This window comes from Gadus morhua, chromosome 11 (genome assembly GCF_902167405.1).
Source record: "Gadus morhua chromosome 11, gadMor3.0, whole genome shotgun sequence".
NCBI lineage: Eukaryota > Metazoa > Chordata > Actinopteri > Gadiformes > Gadidae > Gadus > Gadus morhua.
In genome coordinates, this window is record NC_044058.1 from 30,124,254 (window position 1) to 30,152,205 (window position 27,952).

At 50.3% G+C, this 27,952-nt stretch overlaps 2 protein-coding genes across 2 annotated transcripts; one reads left to right on the top strand and one right to left on the bottom strand.

Moving 5' to 3' along the window:
- On the bottom strand, positions 1-27,952 carry top3b (DNA topoisomerase III beta). The gene is made up of 18 exons (XM_030369735.1): positions 27,543-27,952; positions 23,825-23,956; positions 23,563-23,669; positions 19,936-20,010; positions 19,223-19,419; positions 17,240-17,396; positions 16,723-16,836; positions 15,893-15,983; positions 15,515-15,669; positions 14,517-14,622; positions 13,840-13,986; positions 11,143-11,316; positions 10,667-10,795; positions 9,675-9,824; positions 9,438-9,538; positions 3,690-3,891; positions 1,393-1,580; positions 1-483 (listed from the first exon to the last, which is right to left on the bottom strand). The coding sequence occupies exons 1-18, from the start codon at positions 27,610-27,612 to the stop codon at positions 214-216; spliced, it is 2,565 nt and encodes an 854-aa protein (XP_030225595.1). The 5' UTR covers positions 27,613-27,952; the 3' UTR covers positions 1-213.
- Positions 24,395-27,527, top strand: LOC115553472 (interleukin-17D). The gene is made up of 3 exons (XM_030369747.1): positions 24,395-24,483; positions 25,713-25,873; positions 26,166-27,527. Exons 1-3 carry the CDS (start codon positions 24,469-24,471, stop codon positions 26,392-26,394), a joined length of 405 nt encoding a protein of 134 aa, XP_030225607.1. The 5' UTR covers positions 24,395-24,468; the 3' UTR covers positions 26,395-27,527.

Consider the following 27,952-nt stretch of genomic DNA (forward strand, 5'->3'; position numbering starts at 1 on the left):
TCAGAGACTGATGACTTTATCAGACCTTCACAGCCGCACAGCCTCTAGGGAGCGTTTCATCATTAACGCTAATTAACAAACTAATTAGCATTTAAAGTAAATACAGACACAGGGTCGTCTTTTGTATTAAACAAACGTGTACAAAAAGTGTGACAAGTGTAGTTCCAAAAAACAAGTCCCTCATTATAAACGAGGGAGGGTAAACCGAAAGCGTCAAACAAAGTAGGCCGCCAGGGCCGCCATCTTGTCCTTGGGCTTCTTGGGGTTCCCCCTGCGCCCCCGCCCCCGCCCCCGCCGCGCCCCCCCGCGGTGCATGGGGTGCCTCATGGTGGCGTGCTTCAGCTCCACCAGGTCCTGGAACAGCGGGTCGCAGAACACGCAGCCCGTGTGCTGCGTCTCCCCCGCCGGGAGCGGCGAGCGCGTCTTGTTGAAGTCCACTGCAACCAGGGACGCCTCGCAGGCGTCGCAGCTCTCTGGCGCCACCTGGTGTTGATAAATACATCGATAATAATGTAACACAGAGAGAGAGCCCCATCAATAGAGATGTAAATACATTTTGAATCTGCTACTGCGGCCATTGCCTGCGTTGTGTTCTCCAGTATGTGTGTGTTCTGTTTTACCTGTCCTGTTTGGGCCTCTACCAGTTTGTTATTGAGCCCCTACCAGTTTGTTATTGAGCCCCTACCAGTTTGTTATTGAGCCCCTACCAGTTTGTTATTGAGCCCCTACCAGTTTGTTATTGAGCCCCTACCAGTTTGTTATTGAGCCCCTACCAGTTTGTTAGTGAGCCTCTACCAGTTTGTTATTGAGCCCCTACCAGTTTGTTAGTGAGCCCCTACCAGTTTGTTTGTGAGCCCCTACCAGTTTGTTAGTGAGCCTCTACCAGTTTGTTATTGAGCCTCTACCAGTTTGTTATTGAGCCTCTACCAGTTTGTTATTGAGCCTCTACCAGTTTGTTAGTGAGCCTCTACCAGTTTGTTTGTGAGCCCCTACCAGTTTGTTATTGAGCCCCTACCAGTTTGTTAATGGCCTGGGCCCAGTCTCCCAAAAGCATCGTTAGCCTATGGGTTTGTGAAGTTCGTCTTACGAGCATCGTCCAGTTTTCACAGCGTTTCCCAAAAGCATCGTTGAGTAATGAACGTCGTGAACCCCCTTGAGCACATCAAGATAAATGGAGTTGTCACACAAGCTGCTCGTTAGGGCCGGGCTTACAGTGTGGGCGGGGCTTACAGTGTGGGCGGGGCTTACAGTGTGGGCCTGTACCCGTTCTGTCGGTTAGGGCGGGGCTTACAGTGTGGGCGGGGCTTACAGTGTGGGCGGCCCAGCGGTCAGCCCTCCGGCTGAAGCTGGGCGGTGGGGGCGTGTCTACCTGCACCAGTGGGCGTGTCCTACCTGCACCCGGTGGGCGTGCTCGAAGAAGTGCACCAAGACGTTGCAGCTGTTGCAGGCCATCCTCCACTTGGGGGCGGAGGTGGGGTCCAGCACCAGCACCCCCCCCTCACACTCCACACACTGGCCGATGCCCAGCGACACCAACGAGTGTTGGCAGGACGGGTGGGTGCACTGGTTACAGCCCACCCCTGGGGAGGGACACCACCCACAGAGAGCGCATTACAGAGGGGATACCACAGTGTACCACAGTGTACAGTACACACTGTACTACACACTGTACACTGTACAGTACACACTGCACACAGTGTACTACACACTGTACACAGTGTATCACAGTGTACAGTACACACTGTACACAGTGTAATACACACTGTACAGTACACACTGTACAGTGTACTACACACTGTACACAGTGTACCACAGTGTACAGTACACACTGTACACAGTGTACTACACACTACACTGTACAGTACACACTTTACACAGTGTACTACACACTATACACAGTGTACTACACACTGTACACAGTGTACAGTACACACTGTACACAGTGTACAGTACACACTGTACACTGTACAGTACACACTGTACAGTACACACTGTACACAGTGTACAGTACACACTGTAAACAGTGTACAGTACACACTATACACAGTGTACTACACACTATACACAGTGTACTACACACACTGTACACTGTGTACTACACACTATACACAGTGTACTACACACTATACACAGTGTACAGTACACACTGTACACTGTGTACTACACACTATACACAGTGTACAGTACACACTGTACACAGTGTACTACACACTATACACAGTGTACTACACACTATACACAGTGTACTACACACTGTACACTGTACAGTACACAGTGTACTACACACTATACACAGTGTACTCCACACTATACACAGTGTACTCCACACTATACACAGTGTACTACACACTATACACAGTGTACAGTACCCACTGTACACAGTGTACTACACACTATACACAGTGTACTGTACACACTATACACAGTGTACTACACACTATACACAGTGTACTACACACTATACACAGTGTACAGTACACACTGTACACAGTGTACAGTACACACTATACACAGTGTACTACACACTGTACACAGTGTACTACACACTATACACAGTGTACAGTACACACTATACACAGTGTACAGTACACACTATACACAGTGTACAGTAGGGCTGTCAAAACGAACTTCGCTATTCGAATATAATTCGAATTTTTTAAAAAGGAGAACATTCGAGTGCGGCAACTAACGTTCAAACTTTTTTTTTTTTTTTTTGTATCATGGTGTACTACAGTGTATCTTAGTGTACTACAGTATCTTATAGTGTTCTACAGTGTATCTTAGTGTACTACAGTGTATCATAGTGTACTACAGTGTATCATAGTGTACTACAGTGCATCTTAGTGTACTACAGTGTATCTACATAGTGTACTACAGTATCTTATAGTGTTCTACAGTGTATCTTAGTGTACTACAGTGTATCATAGTGTACTACAGTGTATCTTAGTGTACTACAGTATATCATAGTGTACTACAGTATATCATAGTGTACTACAGTGTATCTTAGTGTACAACAGTGTATCTTAGTGTACTACAGTGTATCTTAGTGTACTACAGTGTATCTTAGTGTACTACAGTGTATCTTAGTGTACTACAGTGTATCGTAGTGTACTACAGTGTATCTTAGTGTACTACAGTGTATCTTAGTGTACTACAGTGTATCTTAGTGTACTACAGTGTATCATAGTGTACTACAGTGTATCTTAGTGTACTACAGTGTATCATAGTGTACTACAGTGTATCTTAGTGTACTACAGTGTATCTTAGTGTACTACAGTGTATCATAGTGTACTACAGTGCATCATAGTGTACTACAGTGCATCATAGTGTACTACAGTGTATCTTAGTGTACTACAGTGCATCATAGTGAACTACAGTGTATCTTAGTGTACTACAGTATATCATAGTGTACTACAGTGTATCTTAGTGTACTACAGTGTATCTTAGTGTACTACAGTGTATCTTAGTGTACTACAGTGTATCTTAGTGTACTACAGTGTATCTTAGTGTACTACAGTGTATCATAGTGTACTACAGTGTATCATAGTGTACTACAGTGTATCATAGTGTACTACAGTGTATCATAGTGTACTACAGTGCATCATAGTGTACTACAGTGTATCATAGTGTACTACAGTGTATCTTAGTGTACTACAGTGTATCATAGTGTACTACAGTGCATCTTATACCTTTCTTCATGTCCCTGAAGGGGGGGTTGCTGGAGCAGTAGGGGCACAGCGGGTAGCTCTTGCCGCGTGCCCCGGAGGTCCAGAGCACCAGCTCGAAGTCGTCCAGGGGGCAGCGCAGCTCCTTGTACAGCTTGATGACGCCGTTCTGCGGCACGCTGTACGTCTCGTCACAGTGGGAGCAGTGGAGCCGGCTGGGCTTGGCCTGGGGGGGGGGGCACGGTGAGCAGGCTAACAGCAGGCTAACAGCGGGCTAACAGCGGGCTAACAGCGGGCTAACAGCAGGCTAACAGCGGGCTAACAGCAGGCTAACAGCGGGCTATCAGCGGGCTTAGAGCGGGCTAACAGCGGGCCTACAGCGGGCCTACAGCGGGCCTACAGCGGGCTTACAGCGGGCTTACAGCGGGCCTACAGCGGGCTTACAGCGGGCATTCATGTCGAAATACTAGGCCTGTCAAAGCAGTAACATTTTGAATCGCGATAATAGCATAATATTGGTGAGTTAACTCACCAATATTATTATGTTTTAATACTTTTAAATCCACTCCAATTAATGTTAAAAGCGATTGTCAAATGGAATGACACATTATCATTCATACTAAATGTACATAATAAGCAAAAGAATAATCTGGTTTGAACGTTGACATTCCGTGGGCAAAACCACAATAAAAGAAATATAAAAATAATGCACTGCGTCATGTAGAGTGTATGCTAATAGATGCTAAAAGCTAGGACCCACAACCTGGTAGCCATCCCCCCCCCGTCGTACCAGACTGAATTAGCAGCGACCTTGTGACTCATTCATGGCTTGTTCCTGGCGGGAGCCAGGAAAAAAACGGTAAAAGCTCTTGATGAGCAGCAGGGCCGAAGAGAACCATTCAGAACATCACAGGGCGCTTGCTACGCTAATGTCCACACACACACACACACACACACACGTCGTAACAATAGTGTTTTAACTATTTGTTAGATTAGTGGTGAAATCAGTGGTTAGCCTGGAGCCATCAGGAGGCCTTTCTGTGTGCATGTTCTCCTCACGTTCTCCTCACGTTCTCCTAACATTTTCCTCATGTTCTCATGTTCTCCTCATGTTCTCATGTTCTCCTCCTAACATTCTCCTCATGTTCTCTCATGCTGGGTACTCTGTAGACACAGAGCCCTGATGCATGCTGGGTACTCTGTAGACACAGAGCCCATGCTGCGTACTCTGTAGACACAGAGCCCTGATGCATGCTGGGTACTCTGTAGACACAGAGCCCTGATGCATGCTGGGTACTCTGTAGACACAGAGCCCTGAGGCATGCTGGGTACTCTGTAGACACAGAGCCCTGATGCATGCTGGGTACTCTGTAGACACAGAGCCCTGATGCATGCTGGGTACTCTGTAGACACAGAGCAGAGTGCATGCTGGGTACTCTGTAGACACAGAGCCCTGATGCATGCTGGGTACTCTGTAGACACAGAGCAGAGTGCATGCTGGGTACTCTGTAGACACAGAGCCCTGATGCATGCTGGGTACTCTGTAGACACAGAGCAGAGTGCATGCTGGGTACTCTGTAGACACAGAGCCCTGATGCATGCTGGGTACTCTGTAGACACAGAGCAGAGTGCATGCTGGGTACTCTGTAGACACAGAGCAGAGTGCATGCTGGGTACTCTGTAGACACTAGGGCTGTCAATCCTCCCCTCAAATCATATTCGAATTTCTAATGCTTATGTTGAATATTCGAATAATATTAGAATATTTTAATTATTATTTTTTTTTTTTTTAATTATATCATTATATACACCGATACCATCTTATTATTAGGCCTACGTCCCGCATCCACTAGAGGGCGCGTTAACCAAATCTGTTATGTAACATTTGCAACAAGTTTTACCAAATCAATACAAAACTTATATAAATAGGTAAGATATAACGCCAGAAATATTCAAGCAATGATGTTTAATGAAGAAGCTGATCAATCATTCAAATACACACACACACACACACACACACACTGCTATTTTAAGTCTCAAAAAGACAACTCTTCATGAAAAGACAAGCAGGCGATTTTCTTACCGCTCCGCTATTAACACATGGATAAAGTAAATAAATTAAATCATATCAAAATGAAAACATAAATGCTTATGGCTGCAGCATTTAAAACAGAACTGGTTATCTTTTCTGTACTTTTATAGTAGTGCAGTGCAATAGTTTGTAAACTTTTGACCAACAAAGGCCCAAACGCCACAGATATTAAAATATGTCGCCGCGGAAATAAAGGTGCTTGTGGCAGCAGCATTTAAAAAGGCAAAGTTTGAAACAACACTGGTTATCTTTTCTCAGTAGTGCAATATTTTGTAAACTTTTGACCAACAAAGGCCCAAACACGGAACGAAAATAAAGGTGCTTATGGCAGCAGTATTTAAAGCGGCAAAGTTTCAAACAACACTGGTTGTTTCTGTACATTTACAGTAGTGCAACATTCTGTAAACTTTTAACCATGACACAGATCCAAACAAATTAACATCTATTTTGTCACAGTTGTCAACATAAACAGAACAGATTAGAGCAACATTTTATCCTAAATGTTCAAGTTGTTAGCCAGAAACACTAGACGATCAACATTTTCTGGATTTAGTGCAGAGCGTTTTTTATCCGCTACAATCCCAGCCGTGGAGAAAACAGTTTCTGCTCTCAGCGAGGTCCCAGGGATGCTCAAGTAGCGTCGGGCCAGCAGAGCTATGTGAGGAAATCGCACTTGTGCCGTCTTCCACCAGGCCAGTGGGTCGCCGTGGGTGGGCAGAGGGGTCTCTCTCTCGTACATGGTCGTCTTCCACCAGGCCAGTAGACACCTCTGCCCGCCGTGGGTGGGCAGAGGGGTCTCTCTCTCGTACATGGTCGTCTTCCACCAGGCCAGTGGGTCGCCGTGGGTGGGCAGAGGGGTCTCTCTCTCGTACATGGTCGTCTTCCACCAGGCCAGTGGGTCGCCGTGGGTGGGCAGAGGGGTCTCTCTCGTACATGGTCGTCTTCCACCAGGCCAGAGGGTCGCCGTGGGTGGGCAGAGGGGTCTCTCTCTCGTACATGGTCGTCTTCCACCAGGCCAGTGGGTCGCCGTGGGTGGGCAGAGGGGTCTCTCTCGTACATGGTCGTCTTCCACCAGGCCAGTGGGTCGCCGTGGGTGGGCAGAGGGGTCTCTCTCTCGTACATGGTCGTCTTCCACCAGGCCAGTGGGTCGCCGTGGGTGGGCAGAGGGGTCTCTCTCTCGTACATGGTCGTCTTCCACCAGGCCAGTGGGTCGCCGTGGGTGGGCAGAGGGGTCTCTCTCGTACATGGTCGTCTTCCACCAGGCCAGTGGGTCGCCGTGGGTGGGCAGAGGGGTCTCTCTCTCGTACATGGTCGTCTTCCACCAGGCCAGTGGGTCGCCGTGGGTGGGCAGAGGGGTCTCTCTCGTACATGGTCGTCTTCCACCAGGCCAGAGGGTCGCCGTGGGTGGGCAGAGGGGTCTCTCTCTCGTACATGGTCGTCTTCCACCAGGCCAGTGGGTCGCCGTGGGTGGGCAGAGGGGTCTCTCTCGTACATGGTCGTCTTCCACCAGGCCAGTGGGTCGCCGTGGGTGGGCAGAGGGGTCTCTCTCTCGTACATGGTCGTCTTCCACCAGGCCAGTGGGTCGCCGTGGGTGGGCAGAGGGGTCTCTCTCTCGTACATGGTCGTCTTCCACCAGGCCAGTGGGTCGCCGTGGGTGGGCAGAGGGGTCTCTCTCTCGTACATGGTCGTCTTCCACCAGGCCAGTGGGTCGCCGTGGGTGGGCAGAGGGGTCTCTCTCTCGTACATGGTCGTCTTCCACCAGGCCAGTGGGTCGCCGTGGGTGGGCAGAGGGGTCTCTCTCTCTCGTACATGGTCATCTCTTGTTGAATAACATTGTGTAGTGCTCTATCACAGTTTGTGTTTGTGCGTTGACTGTAAATGTCCCCAAACAGGTCCCCCATAGCACTGAGAGCTGTTGTGTCTTGGTGCTGGCAATCCGCAGCCTCGTTGCCCCCGTCTCCCTCTTTTTGCTCCACTATCGCGATCAGCTCCTTTTTTACTTTCTCTCGCAGCTCCAGCTGTTGGTCACGTGTTAAGTGGACCAGCAGGTGGAAGCGTGGGTCAAGGCAGCTTGCGGAGTTGAGCAACATGTAGGCATCTTTGTTCTGGCCATAACGCTTTGCTAAATCATCTGAAATCTTTGTTTTCATTTCACGAATTGCAGCTGGATCGTCAGGGGAGGTCTGTAGTTGTGATAGAAGAACAAACTTCAGGGGGAGAACGGCTGATGCGGTTGGGAATCGGGGTGTTGATAAAGCCTCAGTCGCCACTTTGAATGGCCTAAGCACCGCTCTCACCTGCTCCATGAGGGACCAGTCAGTAGTACTCAACTCCAGACGACACAGTTTCTTTTCCATGATAACAGCTGCAACCGGAGCTTGCTGCTCAGCTGCCCGACACACCATATCATACGCGCCATTCCACCGAGTAGCGCAGTCGTTGATAAGCTGTGCAGGTTTAACTCCAAGCAGATTCTGTTTAGCTTCTAGGAAGTAGCTGTCCGTGGGCGACTTGTTAAAATGCAGTGCTGTGGCCTTAAGTCTGCTGAGCGGTGTTTCAATAGCTCGCACTCCCAGCCCCCTCCTCACAGCCAGGTTAATAGTGTGCGCCATGCAGGGGAGATTTGTGACTTGCAGGTGCCTCTCCACGGCGTTAATGTAGTTACCAGCGTTGTCTGTAGTGATGGCAAGAACTGACTCATGACTGACGTTGTACTCTCGGAGGATGTTATCTATGACCTCGGCAACATTCTCGGCAGTGTGGCTTTTTTTTAATTCTGTCGTTTGGAGAACGATATCCTTCATTTCCCAGTCCTTGTTTATGAAATGTGCCGTGACCGTCACATATGAGTCCGTGGCCACTGATGTCCATCCATCTGTGGTTAGGGCGATCGATTGTCCACTAATAATTTCACGGATGTTTTCTTTAGTGGCATCATACAGCTTTACAATTCTGTTGGTAATTGTCCCACGAGAGGGAATCGTGTACCGTGGCTCAATCTCGCGGATGAACTCCTTAAACCCGTCCCCCTGCGAGATGTTAACTGGCCTCATATCTTTGCAGATAAACTCAGTCAGCTTTTTCGTTATTGTCTCTTGCCGCCCAGCTGGCAGACAACGAGATGAGGAGGGAGGCAAAAACGACGTTATTCTTGGCTGTTTTGACCGTGGCTCTTCCTCAGCCACTAACTGTTCTGCGTACTCCGAGTAATGCACTGAATGGAGGTGTGCGCTCATGTTGCTCGTAGTCGAGTGGTACTTTAACGACTTGCAGCATAATTTGCAAATGACGGTTTCTCTGGATGTAATCTTCCCGTTTCTCGATGGAAATCCAAAAAATTTCCACACGGTGCTTTTTAAGTTTTTAGGAGTTATGCTAGTTTCCAGCTCTGTGTCTGCTCGCGCGCTGCTCCCCGCCATCTTGTAAGCATACAATGCCGAACGTCACGACGCACGACGTTGACTTGCGTCGTTGTTAGGCAAAAGTTAAATGTAATTCTTGACTTAATAAAATTTGCAAAAAAAAAAATAAGTTTGAACGTTAGTTGCCGCACTCGAATGTTCTCCTTTTTTAAAAATTTGAATTATATTCGAATAGCGAAGTTCGTTTTGACAGCCCTAGTAGACACCGAGCCCTGATGCATGCTGGGTACTCTGTAGACAGAGCAGAGTGACGCTCACCTGGATGTACTTCATGAAGCGGTGACACTTCCCACAGCGAGACAACGGCTTCCCACTGTCAGCCAGCGGCGAGAACGACACCTCCATCAGCTCATCCATACCTACACACGCACACGCACACACACACACACACACACACACAAACACGCACGTTACCAAGGAGCAGCAGCAGGTACTGGGCGGTCCTCTTGACCCCTCAGCCCTGGACTGGCCGCAGCAGTGAGGTCTAGAACTTACTGCCGACCGAGTCCACAAAGTAGTGGAACTTCCTCTTGAAGATGTCCAGCGTGTGCTGCAGGACCTGCTGGTAGTTGGCCTTGCCCAAGGCGATGAGCGTCAGCTGCTTCTCCACCGCACTGCGGATGGTGGGCAGCACCAGCTCTGCATCTGGAGCCCCCGACACGGACCAGTTAACGACTAGTTAACGACTAGTTAACGAGTACATCAACCATTTACCTGTCTCAATCTTGCTTGTAGCTCTTAGTACCTGTATTGTAGATCTTTCTATCTATTAGGTCTATCTACCTTTTATTGTTCTATCTGCTATCTTGTAGTTATCCTTACCTGTTTTGTTGTTCTTGTACCTGTGTTGTAGTTCTTCCTACCTGTGTTGTAGTTCTTCCTAGCTGTGTTGTAGTTCAGTGTACCTGTGTTGTAGTTCTTCCTACCTGTGTTGTAGTTCTTCCTACCTGAGTTGTATTTCTGTGTACCTGAGTTGTAGTTCAGTGTACCCGAGTTGTAGTTCTTGTACCTGTGCTGTAGTTCTTCCTACCTGTGTTGTAGTTCAGTGTACCCGTGTTGTAGTTCAGTGTACCCGTGTTGTAGTTCTTCCTGCCTATGTTGTAGTTCAGTGTACCTGAGTTGTAGCTCTTGTACCTGTGTTGCAGGTCTTCCTACCTGTGTTGTAGTTCAGTGTACCTGTGTTGTAGTTCTACCTACCTGTGTGGTAGTTCTTCCTACATGTGTTGTAGTTCAGTGTACCCGTGTTGCAGTTCTTCCTACCTGTGTTGTAGTTCAGTGCACCTGAGTTGTAGTTCTTGTACCTGTGTTGTAGTTCTTGTACCTGTGTTGTAGTTCTTCCTACCTGTTTTGTAGTTCTTCCTACCTGTGTTGTTGTTCTGTGTACCTGTGTTGTAGTTCTTGTACCCGTGTTGTAGTTCTTCCTACATGTGTTGTAGTTCTTGTACCTGTGTTGTTGTTCAGTGTACCCGAGTTGTAGTTCTTCTTACCTGTCTTGTAGTAGCCATGCACCAGAACAATGCCCAGGTTGGTGGGTTTGAGCTTGCGGCCGTTCTCCACCGTGACGTAGTTCCTCTGGCAGACGTTGTTGATGTGCACAGGGATGCTGGCGTCCGTACCTGCGGACAGAGGAGGAAAGGGGTTAGATACTCCGTCAGGACATTGGGGGAGGGGCTTAGATCCTCCCTCAGGACAGAGGGGGAGGGGCTAAGATCGTCCCTGAGGACAGAGGGGGAGGTGCTTAGATCCTCCATGAGGACAGAGGGGGAGGGGCTTAGATCTTCCCTGAGGACAGAGGGGGAGGGGCTTAGATCCTCCCTCAGGTCAGATTCAATGCACAGAGAATGAGGTCCGGGGCGAGACACACACACACACACACACACACACACACACACACACACACACACACACACACACACACACACACACACACACACACACACACACACACACACACACACAGTACCTATGCCGTGTTTCTCCATCAGGGTGATGAGCTCTGCCTCCGTCAGGTAGTCGGGGGGGCAGGTCTGCTTCTCCACCAGTTTGATCTCGTCCACCGTGAAGATGTCTCCGCGCTCGCAAGCCGGCAGAGCCTCCTCCAGGGGGATCCCCAGCCAGGGCATCACCGCCGTGTAACCTAGGAGACCAAACACACACACATCACCGCCTGTAACCTAGGAGACCACACACACACACATCACCGCCTGTAACCTAGGAGACCACACACACACCACCGCCTGTAACCTAGGAGACCACACACACACACACACACACATCACCGCCTGTAACCTAGGAGACCACACACACACACACACACACATCACCGCTTGTAACCTAGGAGACCCCACACAGACACCAGGCATCACCGCCCTGTAACCTAGGCGACCACACACACACACACACATCACGCTTGTAACCTAGGAGACCACACACACACACATCACCGCCAGTAGTCTGAGACCTTTTAAAGGTCCCATGACATGAAAATCTCACTTTGTGAGGTTTTCTAACATAAATATGAGTTCCCCTAGCCTGCCTATGGTCCCCCAGTGGCTAAAACTTGCGTTTGGTGTAAAACGAGCACTAGCTGTTCTGCTCGCCTTTGAAAAAACGGAGGCTCAAGCGTGCTGATTTGGAATGTCTGTGCTCATGACGTCATGAGGAATCTCGGCTCCTCCCCTTACTCTGCCTGGCCCGCCCAGAGACGTTGGCCCGCCAATGAGACTCGACCGTGCGAGCGCCACATGTGTGTGTGTGAATACACACACTGTAACGCAAGTGTTTCTTGTCGGTTCTTTGACGTGTCTTGTATTTCCACAACGAGACTGTCGTGGGGGTTATCTGAGCCATGTTTGAGAAGGAATTGGGGGAAAGGAACTTTGGTTTGACTCGCTGAAGTACATGAACTGCGACATGCCGCCAGTTGCCGCGAGGCACCATCGCCCGGCAGCGGGCAGCTGGCAGCAGGCAGCGCGCGGTTCAGTCGACTTCAGGTTGATGTGAAAGTGGAAGAACCAGAGACGTCGCAGAACCCGACAAAGTCGTTTGTGATTCATAATATCGTCTGGAGGCGCACACAATATATTATATGATATAGATATCTATGTATTATATGATATTATTTAGATATAGAGCTCCAGGACTGTAACGCAAGTGTTGTACACTTCCTTGTTATTTGGCGCATAACGCGTCGGACTCTCGTCTCTGGTATTTCTACAACGAGACTCGTATTGGGGGTTATCTCAGCCAAGGTTGAGAATGAATTGGGGGGAAAGAACTTTGGCTTCGACTCCCTCAAGTCAAGAACATGAACCACGACAAGGAGGAGAAAGGGATCTTTGCCGGGCAGCGCTTAGGCACCTCCGCCTCCGGCGGTGGTCCCTCAGCGGGGCTCAAGCGGGAGACATTCGCCGCCAACAATCCCTTTCTCCTCCATGTCGTGGTTCATGTTCTTGAGGGGGGGGAAGGAACTTTGGCTTTGACTCAATTCATTCTCAACTTTGGCTGAGATAACCCCCAATACGAGTCTCGTTGTAGAAATACCAGAGACGAGAGTCCGACGCGTTATGCGCCATCACACCAACAGCAGAACGGTTATCCAAATAACAAGGAAGTGTACAACACTTGCGTTACAGTCCTGGAGCTCTATATCTAAATAATATCATATAATACATAGATATCTATATCATATAACATATTGTGTGCGCCTCCAGACGATATTATGAATCACAAACGACTTTGACGGGTTCTGCGACGTCTCTGGTTCTTCCACTTTCACATCAACCTGAAGTCGACTGAACTGCGCGCTGCCTGCTGCCGGCTGCCCGCTGCCGGGCGATGGTGCCTCGCGGCATGTCGCAGTTCATGTAGCCTACTTCAGCGAGCCAAACCAAAGTTCCTTTCCCCCAATTCCTTCTCAACCATGGCTCAGATAACCCCCACGACAGTCTCGTTGTGGAAATACAAGACACGTCAAAGAACCGACAAGAAACACTTGCGTTACAGTGTGTGTATTCACATTGATGCGGACGTTGAAGAACCAGGAACGTCGGAATATCGGCTCACACAGCTTTTGGCCGTGATAATATGTATTATATGATATAGATATCTGTGTAGGCTATATGATAATATTTAGATATAGAGCTCCAGGACTCCCGTGTGTTCTAGAATATTTACAGAACACGGCTAAAGGCTGTGTGCGCCTCGCCATTGCGATACATCCACTGTAAACAGAGCGCATGGTACCGTCCCTGGCTGCAAGCTGCTCAGGGCCACACCCCCACCCTCCTCCTTGACACGCCCACCGAAACAGCGCATTTGGGGGAAGCTCAATGTGCGACTGGCTCGGAGTGGCTGTAACTCTGCACCACGGCTGAATTTCAGGAACGTCTTTGAATACTGTGTTAGTTGCCCACTAATACCTATGTTAAAGAATACATAAAATAGCATGTCATGGGACCTTTAAGTCTAAGACTGAAACGTTCTGCGAGGAGTGGGTGAGGGAGTCAGTGTTCTAGTGACAGGGTGAGGGAGTCAGTGTTCTAGTGACAGGGTGAGGGAGTCAGTGTTCTAGTGACAGGGTGAGGGAGTCAGTGTTCTAGTGACAGGGTGAGGGAGACACAGACAGACAGACAGACAGACAGACAGACAGACAGAGGACCTGGTGAGATGAGCGTCTTGCCGCTGCAGGAGAAGGCCTCCGTCCCGATGGAGAACTCGATGGTGGTCTGAAGGTATTTACAGTCCTCGCTCACCGTGGCCATGAAATGACGCGTGATGTACTCATACAGGCGCCAGCCGTCACTTCCTGTTTGGGGAGGGATGGTCAGGCACTGGAGGTTGAACTAGAACTAGAACTATAGATAGAGCTGGAGCTAGAGCTAGAGCTAGAGCTACACATAGAGCTAGACCTAGAGCTAGACCTAGACCTAGAGCTAGACCTAGACCTAGACCTAGAGCTAGAGCTAGACCTAGAGCTACACATAGAGCTAGACCTAGACCTAGACCTAGAGCTAGAGCTACACATAGAGCTAGACCTGGGGCTAGACCTAGACCTAGAGCTAGAACTAGAGCTAGACCTAGAGCTAGAGCTACACATAGAGCTAGACCTAGAGCTAGAGCTAGAACTACACATAGAGCTAGACCTAGAGCTAGAGCTAGACCTAGACCTAGACCTAGAGCTACACATTGAGCTGGAGCTACACATATAGCTAGAACTAGAGCTAGAGCTAGACCTAGAGCTAGAGCTAGACCTAGAGCTAGAGCTAGAACTAGAAGTGGAGCTGGTTCTAGAGCTGGAGCTACAGCCACCGCCTCCCAGGTGCTGCGTCTCCTCACCCAGCTCTGCCTCGGACGCGGCCCTCATGGGGGTGATGGGGGGGTGGTCTCCAGCATCAGAACCCTTCCTCGGCCGGTTCAGACCCGCCGCCAGCAGGGCCTTCGCCTGAGGAAGAACATAGGATGGCACTTAAATGCCGCTTTTCCACCGCACATGTAGCTCGACTCGACTCGACACGACTCGACACGGTAGCAGCACGGGTCGTTTTCCCCCGCAGATAGTACCTCCTGGACGTGGGCGGGGTCTGCTGCGCGAAAGGGCCTTGACGTATTTTTGTACGCGACGCAAACAACATCTACGCAACCCACACATGGAGAGAACCCACATAACAACAATGGAGGACATCGATAACATTACTATTATTAGCTGGCATGTTGAAGAAGTTGAAGAAGTGGAATATGTTGGCTGCGGCGCTGCTATGGCTGTTACCAGCATGGTTGCCATGTCGCTCTCGTGACTTCGTCACACTCTCTGGCCAATCAGTGGCCGGCCGTCTGCCGACGTCACCTTTTAGCATCGGCTCAGCCGCTTGGAACCCAGAGCGAGGCGGTACTAGGAAAAGCAGCTACTTCAGGTACCAGATACCATGTTTTCGCGGTGGAAACGCAAAAAATGCGAGCTGAGTCGAGTCGAGTCGAGTCGTGTCGAGCTGGTACGATGCAGTGGAAAAGCGGCATAAGAGTACCGGTGTGGAGGAGGAGGAGGAGGAGGAGGAGGAGGAGGAGAGGAGGAGGGGGAGAGGAGGAGGAGGGGGAGAGGAGGAGGTGGAGGAGAGGAGGAGGAGGAGGAGGAGGAGGGTGAGAGGAGGTGGTGGAGAGGAGGAGGAGGAGGAGGAGGGGGAGGGGGAGGAGGAGGAGGAGGAAGAAGAGGAGGAGGGGGAGGGGGAGGAGGAGGGGGAGGAGGAGGAAGAGGAAGAAGAGGAGGAGGGGGAGGAGGGGGAGGGGGAGGAGGAGGGGGAGGAGGAGGAAGAGGAGGAGGAGGGGGAGAGGGCCCTGACCTCCTGGGCCCACATGGGGTTGCTGGTCTGCTGGAGCAGGACCTCCTTGAGGTCAAAGTTCTCGTGGTAGTGGTTGGTCTCAGTGCGGGGGTAGCTGATGTAGCCCTGGGTGTAGAGCCGCTCGGCGACCTGCATGGTGTGCTGCGGCCCCATGCCTGGAACACCAGGCTCATCATGTTACTAGACATGTTATTAACATGTTAGGAACGTGTTACCTAACATATCGCTAAAGGTGTTATTAGACATGGTACCAGACATGTTAAGACCAGTTGTTTATCGACAACAGGAGGCTGAGTGGTCTTAAGGCTGGGGGGGGGGGGGGGGTTAGGGTTAGTGGTCTTAAGGCTGGGGGGGGGTTAGGGTTGGTGGTCTGCTTACCTAGAGAGGAGCTGGCTACCCGAAGCATCTCCACCGTGTTCAGGGCCAGGGGCCTCTGCTTAGCCTTCTCCTTCTTACTCACTGACTCCACCTGCAGGGGCCACATGGAAAAGACTGAGCTACAGGGGCCCCGTGGGACACACTGACCTACAGGGCCCCGTGGGACACACTGACCTACAGGGGCCCGTGGGACACACTGACCTACAGGGGCCCGTGGGACAGACTGACCTACAGGGGCCCGTGGGACACACTGACCTACAGGGCCCCGTGGGACACACTGACCTACAGGGGCCCGTGGGACACACTGACCTACAGGGGCAACATGGAACAGCCTGACCTACAGGGGCCCCGTGGGACAGACTGACCTACAGGGGCCCGTGGGACAGACTGACCTACAGGGGCCCGTGGGACACACTGACCTACAGGGCCCCGTGGGACACACTGACCTACAGGGGCCACATGGAACAGGCTGACCTACAGGGGCCCCGTGGGACAGACTGACCTACAGGGGCCCCGTGGGACAGGCTGACCTACAGGGGCCCCGTGGGACAGACTGACCTACAGGGGCCCCGTGGGACAGACTGACCTACAGGGGCCCCCCTTGGGACAGACTGACCTACAGGGGCCCGTGGGACACACTGACCTACAGGGGCCACATGGAACAGGCTGAGCTACAGGGGCCCCGTGGGACACACTGACCTACAGGGCCCCGTGGGACACACTGACCTACAGGGGGCCTGTGGGACACACTGACCTACAGGGGCCCCGTGGGACAGACTGACCTACAGGGGGCCCGTGTGGAGGTAGATAGTGTTTGTGTGTACTCTCACCCGGGCCTCCCTGGAAGTCTTGGCCAGGTTCACAAACATCTGGCCCGCCTCCCGGTCGAAGACCCGCCCCCGGTCCCAGTCCAGCGTCAGAGGGCCGTCCTTCCCTTTGAACACCTGCAGAATCAAACGCACCCGTCACACACCTGCAGGATCAAACTCACCCGTCACACACCTGCAGAATCAAGCGCACCCGTCACACACCTGCAGAATCAAGCGCACCCGTCACACACCTGCAGAATCAAACGCACCCGTCACACACCTGCAGAATCAAGCGCACCCGTCACACACCTGCAGAATCAAGCGCACCCGTCACACACCTGCAGAATCAAACGCACCCGTCACACACCTGCAGAATCAAACGCACCCGTCACACACCTGCAGGATCAAATGCACCCGTCACACACCTGCAGAATCAAACGCACCCGTCACACACCTGCAGAATCAAACGCACCCGTCACACACCTGCAGAATCAAGCGCACCCGTCACACACCTGCAGAATCACATCTGAGGTCCTACCTTGGCCTGGATGACCCAGTAGGTCTCGGGTTTGAAGGACTGGATCTTGTCGTGTCTCTCCACACAGAAGCCCAGGGTAGGAGTCTGGCAGGGCCCGAAGGAGATCAGGGAGGAGTCCAGGTTCCCATATTTACCCTGAAAGTACTTAGTCTGGAACCTGATGTCAATCACACAGGAAGACAGGGAAAGTCTGTCAATGAGCAGCTAACAGCAAACAGCTAGCAGCTAACAGCTAACAGCAGACCTGGGGTCTCATTTATAAAACTGTGTGTGGGATCGTTACTAAAAGTGTACGTACGCCCAAAAGCCAAGTTTTGAGTGCGCCAAAAAATATTCAGACTTATAGAACCCTGCGTACGCACACCTCTAAGCAATCTTTGCTTTATAAATCACAGAATGCCCACAAGTGTGCGCAGCTGAATCAGCTTCAGGTTCCGCCCTGTACACGCCCCCTTTTAACCATAAATGGTCAATGCAAACGATGTCATGAATGCGATCTGCATATAAAGTATTATGTATTATGTCTTGTCGGAAACAATATGGCAGAAGGACTGAGAAAAGCAAAAAAGCAAAATTTCACGAGGTTGAAGTGGAGACACGTGTGGGTGAGGTGGAGGCCCGAAAAGTAGTTTTGTTCGGCCGTCACGGGATTGGGATCACTAACAACAAAAAGCAGAGTGAGTAGCAACATGTTGCTGCAGAAGTGAACTCTGTCAGTAGCACGGAGCGCACAGTCCCAGGATTAAAAAAGAAGTGGTCTGACATAAAGGTACATATTTTTAAGTACCAATAAATCGTTATGGTCCCTGAAGACCCTCTCCCTCCGAATCCTGCCATTTGCATGGTCCTCCAACAGTGCCAGCAGTGCCATGGTGCAGCATTACGCACGGGGCTCAACCCGCTATAGGGTTACGGTAATAAAACTGACCAAGAACACCATGGATAATCAGTTTGTAATCACCCACTTGAAATGTTTTTGAACATAAACCCTTTTTAATGCCTGATTTGTTATGAAAAGCAAGACAATAATATAACGATTGTGATGAGGAGTGTGGCTTGGTTTTCCACACTTGGGATTTAATTGACATTTGATTATGTGTTTACAGTGTCACATAAAAATATTACGTTATTGACACATGTTGGACAGATGCTTTATTCCATGCAGTCGCGCCGTCAGTGGACAGTATAGAGTGACGGGATTAAATATAGAGAATTTTCATTTTGAATTTTCATTTAGATTCTAAGGAGATGTTTCTGGAGTTATAACTGAGAAATAACGCAGTTGACTTAAATTATTCTGGTTACATAGATCTAACGCATGATACGGGTTGAAATTCAACTTATGAAGGGCGATGATAAAACATAATCGTTCTTCTCACTCTACAATTCTTCGGTCTGACTTCAGTTCACCACCACACCGTCTGTGTCGCCAATTCTTCTTTTCCTCCAAACCATGCGTACGCATGGGTCAGAGTTCGCTTCGGGCTACGCACATTCTCCCGTCAAGTTAGTTTTTTATAAATCACAACCTTGGAGTGGCTAGTCACGTACGCCACTTTCAGACCCGTTTTGTGCGTACGCACCGGTTATAAATGAGACCCCAGGTGAGGTATCAGGTAGTGTGGGCTAAAGGTGAGGAGCTAACACCTGGGGAGGTATCAGGTAGTTTGGGCTAGGAGCTAGTAGCGGTGAGGAGCTAACACCTGGGGAGGTATCAGGTAGTTTGGGCTAGGAGCTAGTAGCGGTGAGGAGCTATCACCTGGGGAGGTATCAGGTAGTTTGGGCTAGGAGCTAGTAGCGGTGAGGAGCTAACACCTGGGGAGGTATCAGGTAGTTTGGGCTAGGAGCTAGTAGCGGTGAGGAGCTAACACCTGGGGAGGTATCAGGTAGTTTGGGCTAGGAGCTAGTAGCGGTGAGGAGCTAACACCTGGGGAGGTATCAGGTAGTTTGGGCTAGGAGCTAGTAGCGGTGAGGAGCTATCACCTGGTGAAGGCGCAGCCGATGCGGAGGTCCAGCTCCTGCCGGGCGTCCACGGCCAGCGCCTCGTTGCGGTTGGGCTCCCCCAGCTGGCTCATGGCCTTCCAGATGTCCGTGTCGGTTATGGAGCTGAACTTGGCCCGGAACACCGTCTGCTCGCGGCCGCGCGGCGCGTTCATCGCCGGCTCGATGGCGTCCAGGACCTGCGGCGACCGGACAGACGGGGAGGAGCGGTGAGCTGCTGGTCCGCTAGTGGACCTGAGGGGTCAGAGGTCGGCTGAGGGTCAGAGGTCGGCTGAGGGTCAGAGGTCAGCCGCTCTGCTGAGGGTCAGAGGTCGGCTGAGGGGTCAGAGGTCGGCTGAGGGGTCAGAGGTCGACTGCTCAGGATGAGGAGAACAGAAAAATAAAATATGCATTCAGAAATACACGAATACTCATTCAACTAAGAAAAATATGCACCTAGATAAGCTAGCTAAACTAGATAAACTAGGGGTTTGAACGGGTACAAAAAATTGTAAGCAGTTACACAACCCCTTTTTTTCCGCGTACACGGTTAACCTTTTTTTTTATAATTAAGGATTTTTTCTTCTTTTTTTAAGTGGACCGCAGTCGCACTATAGGGGGATTATTGTATTAGATTATAGTGCATTATTTAAATAATGCAAAAATAATCGCGATTTATATCTGCCAGGCGGGATGCATGTGTAAAACAAACTCACTTCAAAACAGATGTTCTCTCCTTCCTTGTCGCAGTCCAACCAAAGAACGACGTAGTCGCACCCTCTGGCCTCCACCTGTTAACACACACACCTTAGAAGAACTACAGCTGCTACACCCACTAACCAACCCGCACCGTCACACTAACCAACCCGCACCGTCACACTAACCAACCCGCACGTCACACTAACCAACCCGCACCGTCACACTAACTCACCCGCACCGTCACACTAACCAACCCGCACGGCACACTAACCAACCCGCACCGTCACACTAACCAACCCGCACGTCACACTAACCAACCCGCACGTCACACTAACCCGCCCGCACCGTCACACTAACCAACCCGCACGTCACACTAACCCACCCGCACGTCACACTAACCCACCCGCACGTCACACTAACCAACCCGCACCACCACACTAACCAACCCGCACGTCACACTAACCAACCCGCACGTCACACTAACCCACCCGCACCGTCACACTAACCAACCCGCACGTCACACTAACCCACCCGCACGTCACACTAACCCACCCGCACGTCACACTAACCAACCCGCACCACCACACTAACCAACCCGCACGTCACACTAACCAACCCGCACGTCACACTAACCCACCCGCACGTCACACTAACCAACCCGCACGTCACACTAACCCACCCGCACGTCACACTAACCCACCCGCACGTCACACTAACCAACCCGCACCACCACACTAACCAACCCGCACTTCACACTAACCAACCCGCACCACCACACTTCCTTACATCACTTACTGTGTTGAGGTATGGGGTAATGCATATAAAACAAACATCAACCAAATTTTTTTACTGCAAAAAAAAGCCATAAGAATTATAAATCATGCTAACTATTGTGCAACAACAAATCCTCTTTTCATTAAACTCCACGCATTGAAATTTGAAGATCTAGCTGTCCTCAGAACGGCAGTTGTAATGTACAAGGCACACCACAGAACACTTCCGCACTGCATCCAGGAGCTGTTTGGGGCTAGAGATGGTCACTACCAATTAAGAGGCGCACATATGTTTAGAAGTGCAGGGGCAAGAACGGACACTAAGAGCAGGTGCATTTCCGTTAAAGGTATCAACATTTGGAACAAATTGGACTGTGAACTAAAAACGTGCAACTCTATTAAAAAATTCAAAAGGAATTTCAAAACCAAGGTCATAGAAAGATATAAAGCGTCATTATGACTTTTTTCTTTTCTTTTTTCGAATATTATATTGTATCATGTGTTGTTTTATATTATGTTATCTTATGTTGTATTCATGGTATATTGTGTTTATAGTATATTATATTCATATTTACGGTATATTATATTTATAGTATTGCGTCATCTTATGTTACATTGTATTATGTTATATTGTATCTTATTATATTATATTCTGTTACGTTATGTTATGCTATGTTTTGTATTTGTAGAAAATGATATATTTTGAGACGTTAAAGTATGAATATATATATTATATTTTTAGTGTATTATATTAATAGTATATTATCTTGTTATATTATATCTTGTTACATTATATTATGTATTTGTAGAGAGCTATATATTTGTAAACGTTATAAAAAAAAAAAAATATATATATATATACAGTATATGTATTTTTCTTTTATAAATAAATATATATAAATAAATATATAATTGATAATGGTAAATGAAGGTGTTAATAATGAAATAATCCTATTATTGTAAAAAGGGTCGGCATAATAAGCCTCGGCTTCAGCCTAGACCTTTTCGGCCATTATTTTTATTTATTTTTTTATTGACCGTATGTATGTGCTGTGCTTTGATGGACCGAAATAAATATATCTACTACTACTACTACTACACTAACCAACCCGCACGTCACACTAACCCACCCGCACGTCACACTAACCATCCCGCACCACCACACTAACCAACCCGCACGTCACACTAACCAACCCGCACCGTCACACTAACCAACCCGCACGTCACACTAACCAACCCGCAGCGTCACACTAACCAACCCGCACGTCACACTAACCAACCCGCACGTCACAGTAACCAACCCACACCGTCACACTAACCAACCTGCACCGTCACAGTTACCAACCCGCACCGTCACACTAACCAACCCGCACCGTCACACTAACCAACCCGCACCGTCACACTAACCAACCCGCACCGTCACACTAACCCACCCGCACGTCACACTAACCCACCCGCACGTCACACTAACCCACCCGCACGTCACACTAACCAACCCGCACCACCACACTAACCAACCCGCACGTCACACTAACCCACCCGCACGTCACACTAACCATCCCGCACTACCACACTAACCAACCTGCACGTCACACTAACCAACCCGCACCGTCACACTAACCAACCCGCAGCGTCACACTAACCAACCCGCACCGTCACACTAACCAACCCGCACGTCACAGTAACCAACCCACACGTCACACTAACCAACCCGCACCGTCACAGTTACCAACCCGCACCGTCACACTAACCCACCCGCACGTCACACTAACCCACCCGCACGTCACACTAACCAACCCGCACCACCACACTAACCAACCCGCACGTCACACTAACCCACCCGCACGTCACACTAACCATCCCGCACCACCACACTAACCAACCCGCACGTCACACTAACCAACCCGCACCGTCACACTAACCAACCCGCAGCGTCACACTAACCAACCCGCACCGTCACACTAACCAACCCGCACGTCACAGTAAAATCCCACACGTCACACTAACCAACCCGCACCGTCACAGTTACCAACCCGCACCGTCACACTAACCAACCCGCACGTCACACTAACCAACCCGCACCGTCACACTAACCAACCCGCACCGTCACACTAACCAACCCGCACCGTCACACTAACCAACCCGCACCGTCACACTAACCAACCCGCACCGTCACACTAACCAACCCGCACCGTCACACTAACCAACCCGTACCGTCACACTAACCAACCCGCACGTCACACTAACCAACCCGCACCGTCACACTAACCAACCTGCACCGTCACACTATCCAACCCGCACCGTCACACTAACCAACCTGCACCGTCACACTATCCAACCCGCACCGTCACAGTAACCAACCTGCACCGTCACACTATCCAACCCGCACCGTCACACTAACCAACCCGCACCGTCACACTATCCAACCCGCACCGTCACAGTAACCAACCTGCACCGTCACACTATCCAACCCGCACCGTCACAGTAACCAACCTGCACCGTCACACTAACCAACCCGTACCGTCACACTAACCAACCCGCACCGTCACACTAACCAACCCGCACCGTCACACTAACCAACCCGCACCGTCACACTAACCAACCCGCACGTCACACTAACCAACCCGCACCGTCACACTAACCAACCCGCACCGTCACACTAACCAACCCGTACCGTCACACTAACCAACCCGCACGTCACACTAACCAACCCGCACCGTCACACTAACCAACCTGCACCGTCACACTATCCAACCCGCACCGTCACAGTAACCAACCTGCACCGTCACACTAACCAACCCGCACCGTCACAGTAACCAACCTGCACCGTCACACTAACCAGCAGCACCCACCAGTCCCACCAGGACTCACCTGGAGGAACTTGACCATGTTGAGCTTGGGGTTGGCCTCCTTCTTCTCGGTGGGGGCCTGGCTGAAGAGCTCCGCCGGGTCCACCTTGTCCCAGTCGTTGTACTTCCCTGTGGGGGGGGGGGGTGGGGGGCACAGCGTCAGGGGGGGCTCATTCGACCGCGGCTCACACCGTGGGAGGGGGGGGAGGACCGGGGGGGGAGGACCGGGGGTCACAGCGAGGGAGACCGGGTAGGGGGGCAGGGTGGGGCTGGGGGGGGCTCACCGATGAAGTCCAGGCTCAGCACGTGGCCGCAGACCGAGGTCATCTTGAAGCGTGCTGCCTGGCCCTGGAAGCTGCCCTGGTAGTCGTGGACGGAGCACGCTCCGTTTAGCCCCTTACGGCTCGAACAACTCCCTGGAATACAAGAGGACGGGTGAGCCCAGCGAACCTCCTCACCCTCTCACCCCCTCACCCCTTCACCCTCTCACCCCTTCACCCTCCCCCCCCCTCACCCAGCACGCTGAAGACAAATGTCATCCATTGTTGAAGAGGTTCCAGATGAACCTCACCAGTTCCCGCTAAGTGGGCTCCAGTCTGGAGGCTACGTGGCTAGCAGGGCTAAATGCTACGCCGTGATGTCCTGCCAAATGAATCACTCATCGCCCAAGGCTAAACGCTAATGGAGATACCCTGATTGTGATGCTAATGAGCGTGATGCTAATGCCCACCCTTACCTTCTCAAAAAAGGTCCTACTCATGACCTCGACGGAGAAGACCCAACGCTGACGTCAAGAGACGTCACCTCACAGCACAGGCCCCGTGGAACCAGGAGATAAATAGAGTGGAGATCAGCACGGAGACCCCACTACGCCTCCTCCAGCCACAGGGACCTCCAGCTCCGGACCGCCACCACCAGCCCCAAACTCATGGACAACATCCAGGTAACGGCTTCACGGAGGTGGTTATGGTGGTGGATGAGGTTAGGGAGGTGGAGGTGGTTAAGGTGGTAGATTGTGGTTGTCAGGTTGAGGAACCTAATCTCAGATGGGCTGCCAGGTTGAGGAACCTGATCTCAGATGGGTTGCCAGGTTGAGGAACCTGATCTCTGATGGGTTGCCAGGTTGAGGAACCTGATCTCTGATGGGTTGCCAGGCTGAGGAACCTGATCTCTGATGGGTTGCCAGGCTGAGGAACCTGATCTCTGATGGGTTGCCAGGTTGAGGAACCTGATCTCTGATGGGTTGCCAGGTTCAGGAACCTGATCTCTGATGGGTTGCCAGGTTCAGGAACCTGATCTCTGATGGGTTGCCAGGTTGAGGAACCTGATCTCTGATGGGTTGCCAGGTTGAGGAACCTGATCTCTGATAGGTTGCCAGGTTGAGGAACCTGATCTCTGATGGGTTGCCAGGTTGAGGAACCTGATCTCTGATGGGTTGCCAGGTTGAGGAACCTGATCTCTGATGGGTTTCCAGGTTGAGGAACCTGATCTCTGATGGGTTGCCAGGTTGAGGAACCTGATCTCTGATGGGTTGCCAGGTTGAGGCCACTGAATGAACGCAAGGCGAGCCGAGTGGAACACGACCTTCCCTGGTAGTTTAACACCTTCCTCCGGGTAGTTTAACACCTTCCTCCGGGTAGTTTAACACCTTCCTCCGGGTAGTTTAACACCTTCCTCCGGGTAGTTTAACACCTTCCTCCGGGTAGTTTAACACCTTCCTCCGGGTAGTTTAACACCTTCCCCCGGGTAGTTTAACACCTTCCCCCGGGTAGTTTAACACCTTCCTCCGGGTAGTTTAACACCTTCCTCCAGGTAGTTTAACACCTTCCCCCGGGTAGTTTAACACCTTCCCCCGGGTAGTTTAACACCTTCCTCCGGGTAGTTTAACACCTTCCTCCGGGTAGTTTAACACCTTCCTCCGGGTAGTTTAACACCTTCCTCCGGGTAGTTTAACACCTTCCCCCGGGTAGTTTAACACCTTCCCCCGGGTAGTTTAACACCTTCCTCCAGGTAGTTTAACACCTTCCTCCAGGTAGTTTAACACCTTCCTCCAGGTAGTTTAACACCTTCCTCCTCTGGTTGTTTAACCCCTGACTGTGGTAATTTAACCTCTCCCCTGGTAGTTTAAGCCCTGACTGCGGTAGATTAACCCCCCCACCCCCGTGTTCCCAGCTCTTCGTGCTGTGTGTGTTTGCGCTGCACCAGAGCCTAGCCATGCCTCTGGGAAGCCAGTGCATGGACGAGTCCTACTGCAGCCTGCCCGACTACTACGGCCAGCTCATCAACCTGCCACATCGCATCAACGAGAGGAGCATCGCTTCCTGGACCTACGTGTGAGGACCACACTGCAACGCTACTATAGCAACCATCACTATAGCAACCAGCACTATAGCAACCAGCACTATAGCAACCAGCACTACACTAACCAGCACTACAGCATATCCTGAATTGTTAATTGGTTGTTAATTGGTTGTTAATTGGTTGTTAATTGGTTGTTAACTGGTTGTTAATTGGTTGTTACCTGGTTGTTAAATGGTTGTTAATTGGTTGTTAACTGGTTGTTAATTGGTTGTTACCTGGTTGTTAATTGGTTGCTAACGGGTCATTAACGGATTCCCTCTACAGGGAGAACATTGACCTGGACCGGATCCCCCGGATCATCCACGAGGCCTACTGCCACACCAGCCACTCCTGCCAGGGCGTGGAGGGCCCGTCCAGCCTGGAGACCATCCCCATCTCCCTGAGGGTGCCGGTCCTGAAGAGGAACCCTGCCTGCTTCCCCAGGGCCAGCTACTCCCTGGAGTACGAGTCCATCAACATCGCCTGCATCTGCGCCGTGTCCCGGAGCAGCTGAGGGCCGCAGCGACACGATAAACGATGAATCAATGATGGAAACACCCCCTTAACAAAGGCCCTCCCTCCTAGGGAGGCCCAGACACACCCTCCCATACAGTAGACAACCCAGCGGCCTCCTGACCGAGCTCCAGCACAGGGCTACGGTCGCAGCGCCTTCACTTTAGACACTGTAGAACTAAACCTGCGTTTTGTGCAAAATGAAATAAACGTACATTTTAACAGTGAAATGTGTTTCTTAGAGAGCAGTAGCTACTATACTTGATATTACTATACATATTAATATGCATATAATACTAATAAATAAATGTGTATATATGTTGGATATTATGCTTTATATAATATATGACGTTGACCGATGAGAATACATTTAGTAGCACCTGGCGGGGAAATACAGACTGAATACCCCCTTCACCCCTCTTCTTTCATGGACTACGGTCTATATTGAGTACGGTCAGTACCAGTCGTATCATTCATCTCAAAAGGAGCGAATGTTGATTTGCACTGCGGTACGCGCTGTTTCTGAAAGAGCGATACTTTGAGTTATCAACAGGGAAACAACCATATCTAACTTCTCTAAACATGGATCTATTAAAGAATGCACACCGAATTTTTCAGAGGCTATACGTCAGGGGCGTCCCAGTGATCGATGAAGCACTGACAATAACCCAAACGTGTGTGTGGCAGCATGGAGCTGATCCTGAGCAGGTTCAGCAGGCGGTTAGGTTGGAGTAGACATCTGAGAGGGTGAAGCTTCTCAGATGCATAGAAGTTAACTCATTAGAACGCTCCTACAGAACGTTTGAAAAAAATGCGTTCCCTCCAGAGGAGTTTGTCCGTTCTGGGCTACAGTAGAATCATGGAGTCCTCCTTGGAAGAGGACCCGCTTCCATATAGATATGAAGAGCTCATTCTAAGATAAAAAATATATTAACATTATTATTTTCTAGGTATTATACACTAATAATAACATACTTAACATACTTATTATATTCCATTCCAGGCTATTTCGTTGTGATGGATCTACTGACTCTACCTTTAAACCCCACATTAGAACGTGTTGCTGATGCTGCGGCTTTCCTCTATCTGCGAACTAAATTTAAACGATATATGATATACTACAGTGATGATATATGACTCGACACCCACCTTTGGAGAGGATTTTGGCGATGGAGAGAGCCAAAGAGGGCTTCTCCGCGACCATCAGCACCGTCTTCATAGTCACAAAGGTGATGAAGCACCAGGACGAAGCGACACTCAAACACCAGGTCACCGCTTAGCGTCCAGATGAAGGACCAGGATGAACCGACACTCAAACACCAGGTCACCGCTTAGCGTCCAGATGAAGCACCAGGATGAACCGACACTCAAACACCAGGTCACCGCTTAGCGTCCAGTTGAAGCACCAGGATGAACCGACACTCAAACACCAGGTCACCGCTTAGCGTCCAGATGAAGCACCAGGATGAACCCAAAATCAAAAACACCAAATCACCACTTTGTTTTCATGTTTGAAGCTTCAACACATTGACGTGGAAGGTCTTCCTCTGTGGTTTCAA

What these genes read in the sequence shown, in the direction of transcription:
- top3b (XM_030369735.1), bottom strand. Translation starts at nt 27,612, where the DNA reads ATGAAGACGGTGCTGATGGTCGCGGAGAAGCCCTCTTTGGCTCTCTCC. An exon ending in GCTGAGCCTGGACTTCATCG is followed by an intron (nt 23,670 to 23,824) that starts GTGAGCCCCCCC and finishes CCCCCCCCACAG; the next exon opens with GGAAGTACAACGACTGGGAC. An exon ending in CGCGTCCGAGGCAGAGCTGG is followed by an intron (nt 13,987 to 14,516) that starts GTGAGGAGACGC and finishes CTCCCCAAACAG; the next exon opens with GAAGTGACGGCTGGCGCCTG.
- LOC115553472 (XM_030369747.1), top strand. An exon ending in ATCGCTTCCTGGACCTACGT is followed by an intron (nt 25,874 to 26,165) that starts GTGAGGACCACA and finishes TTCCCTCTACAG; the next exon opens with GGAGAACATTGACCTGGACC.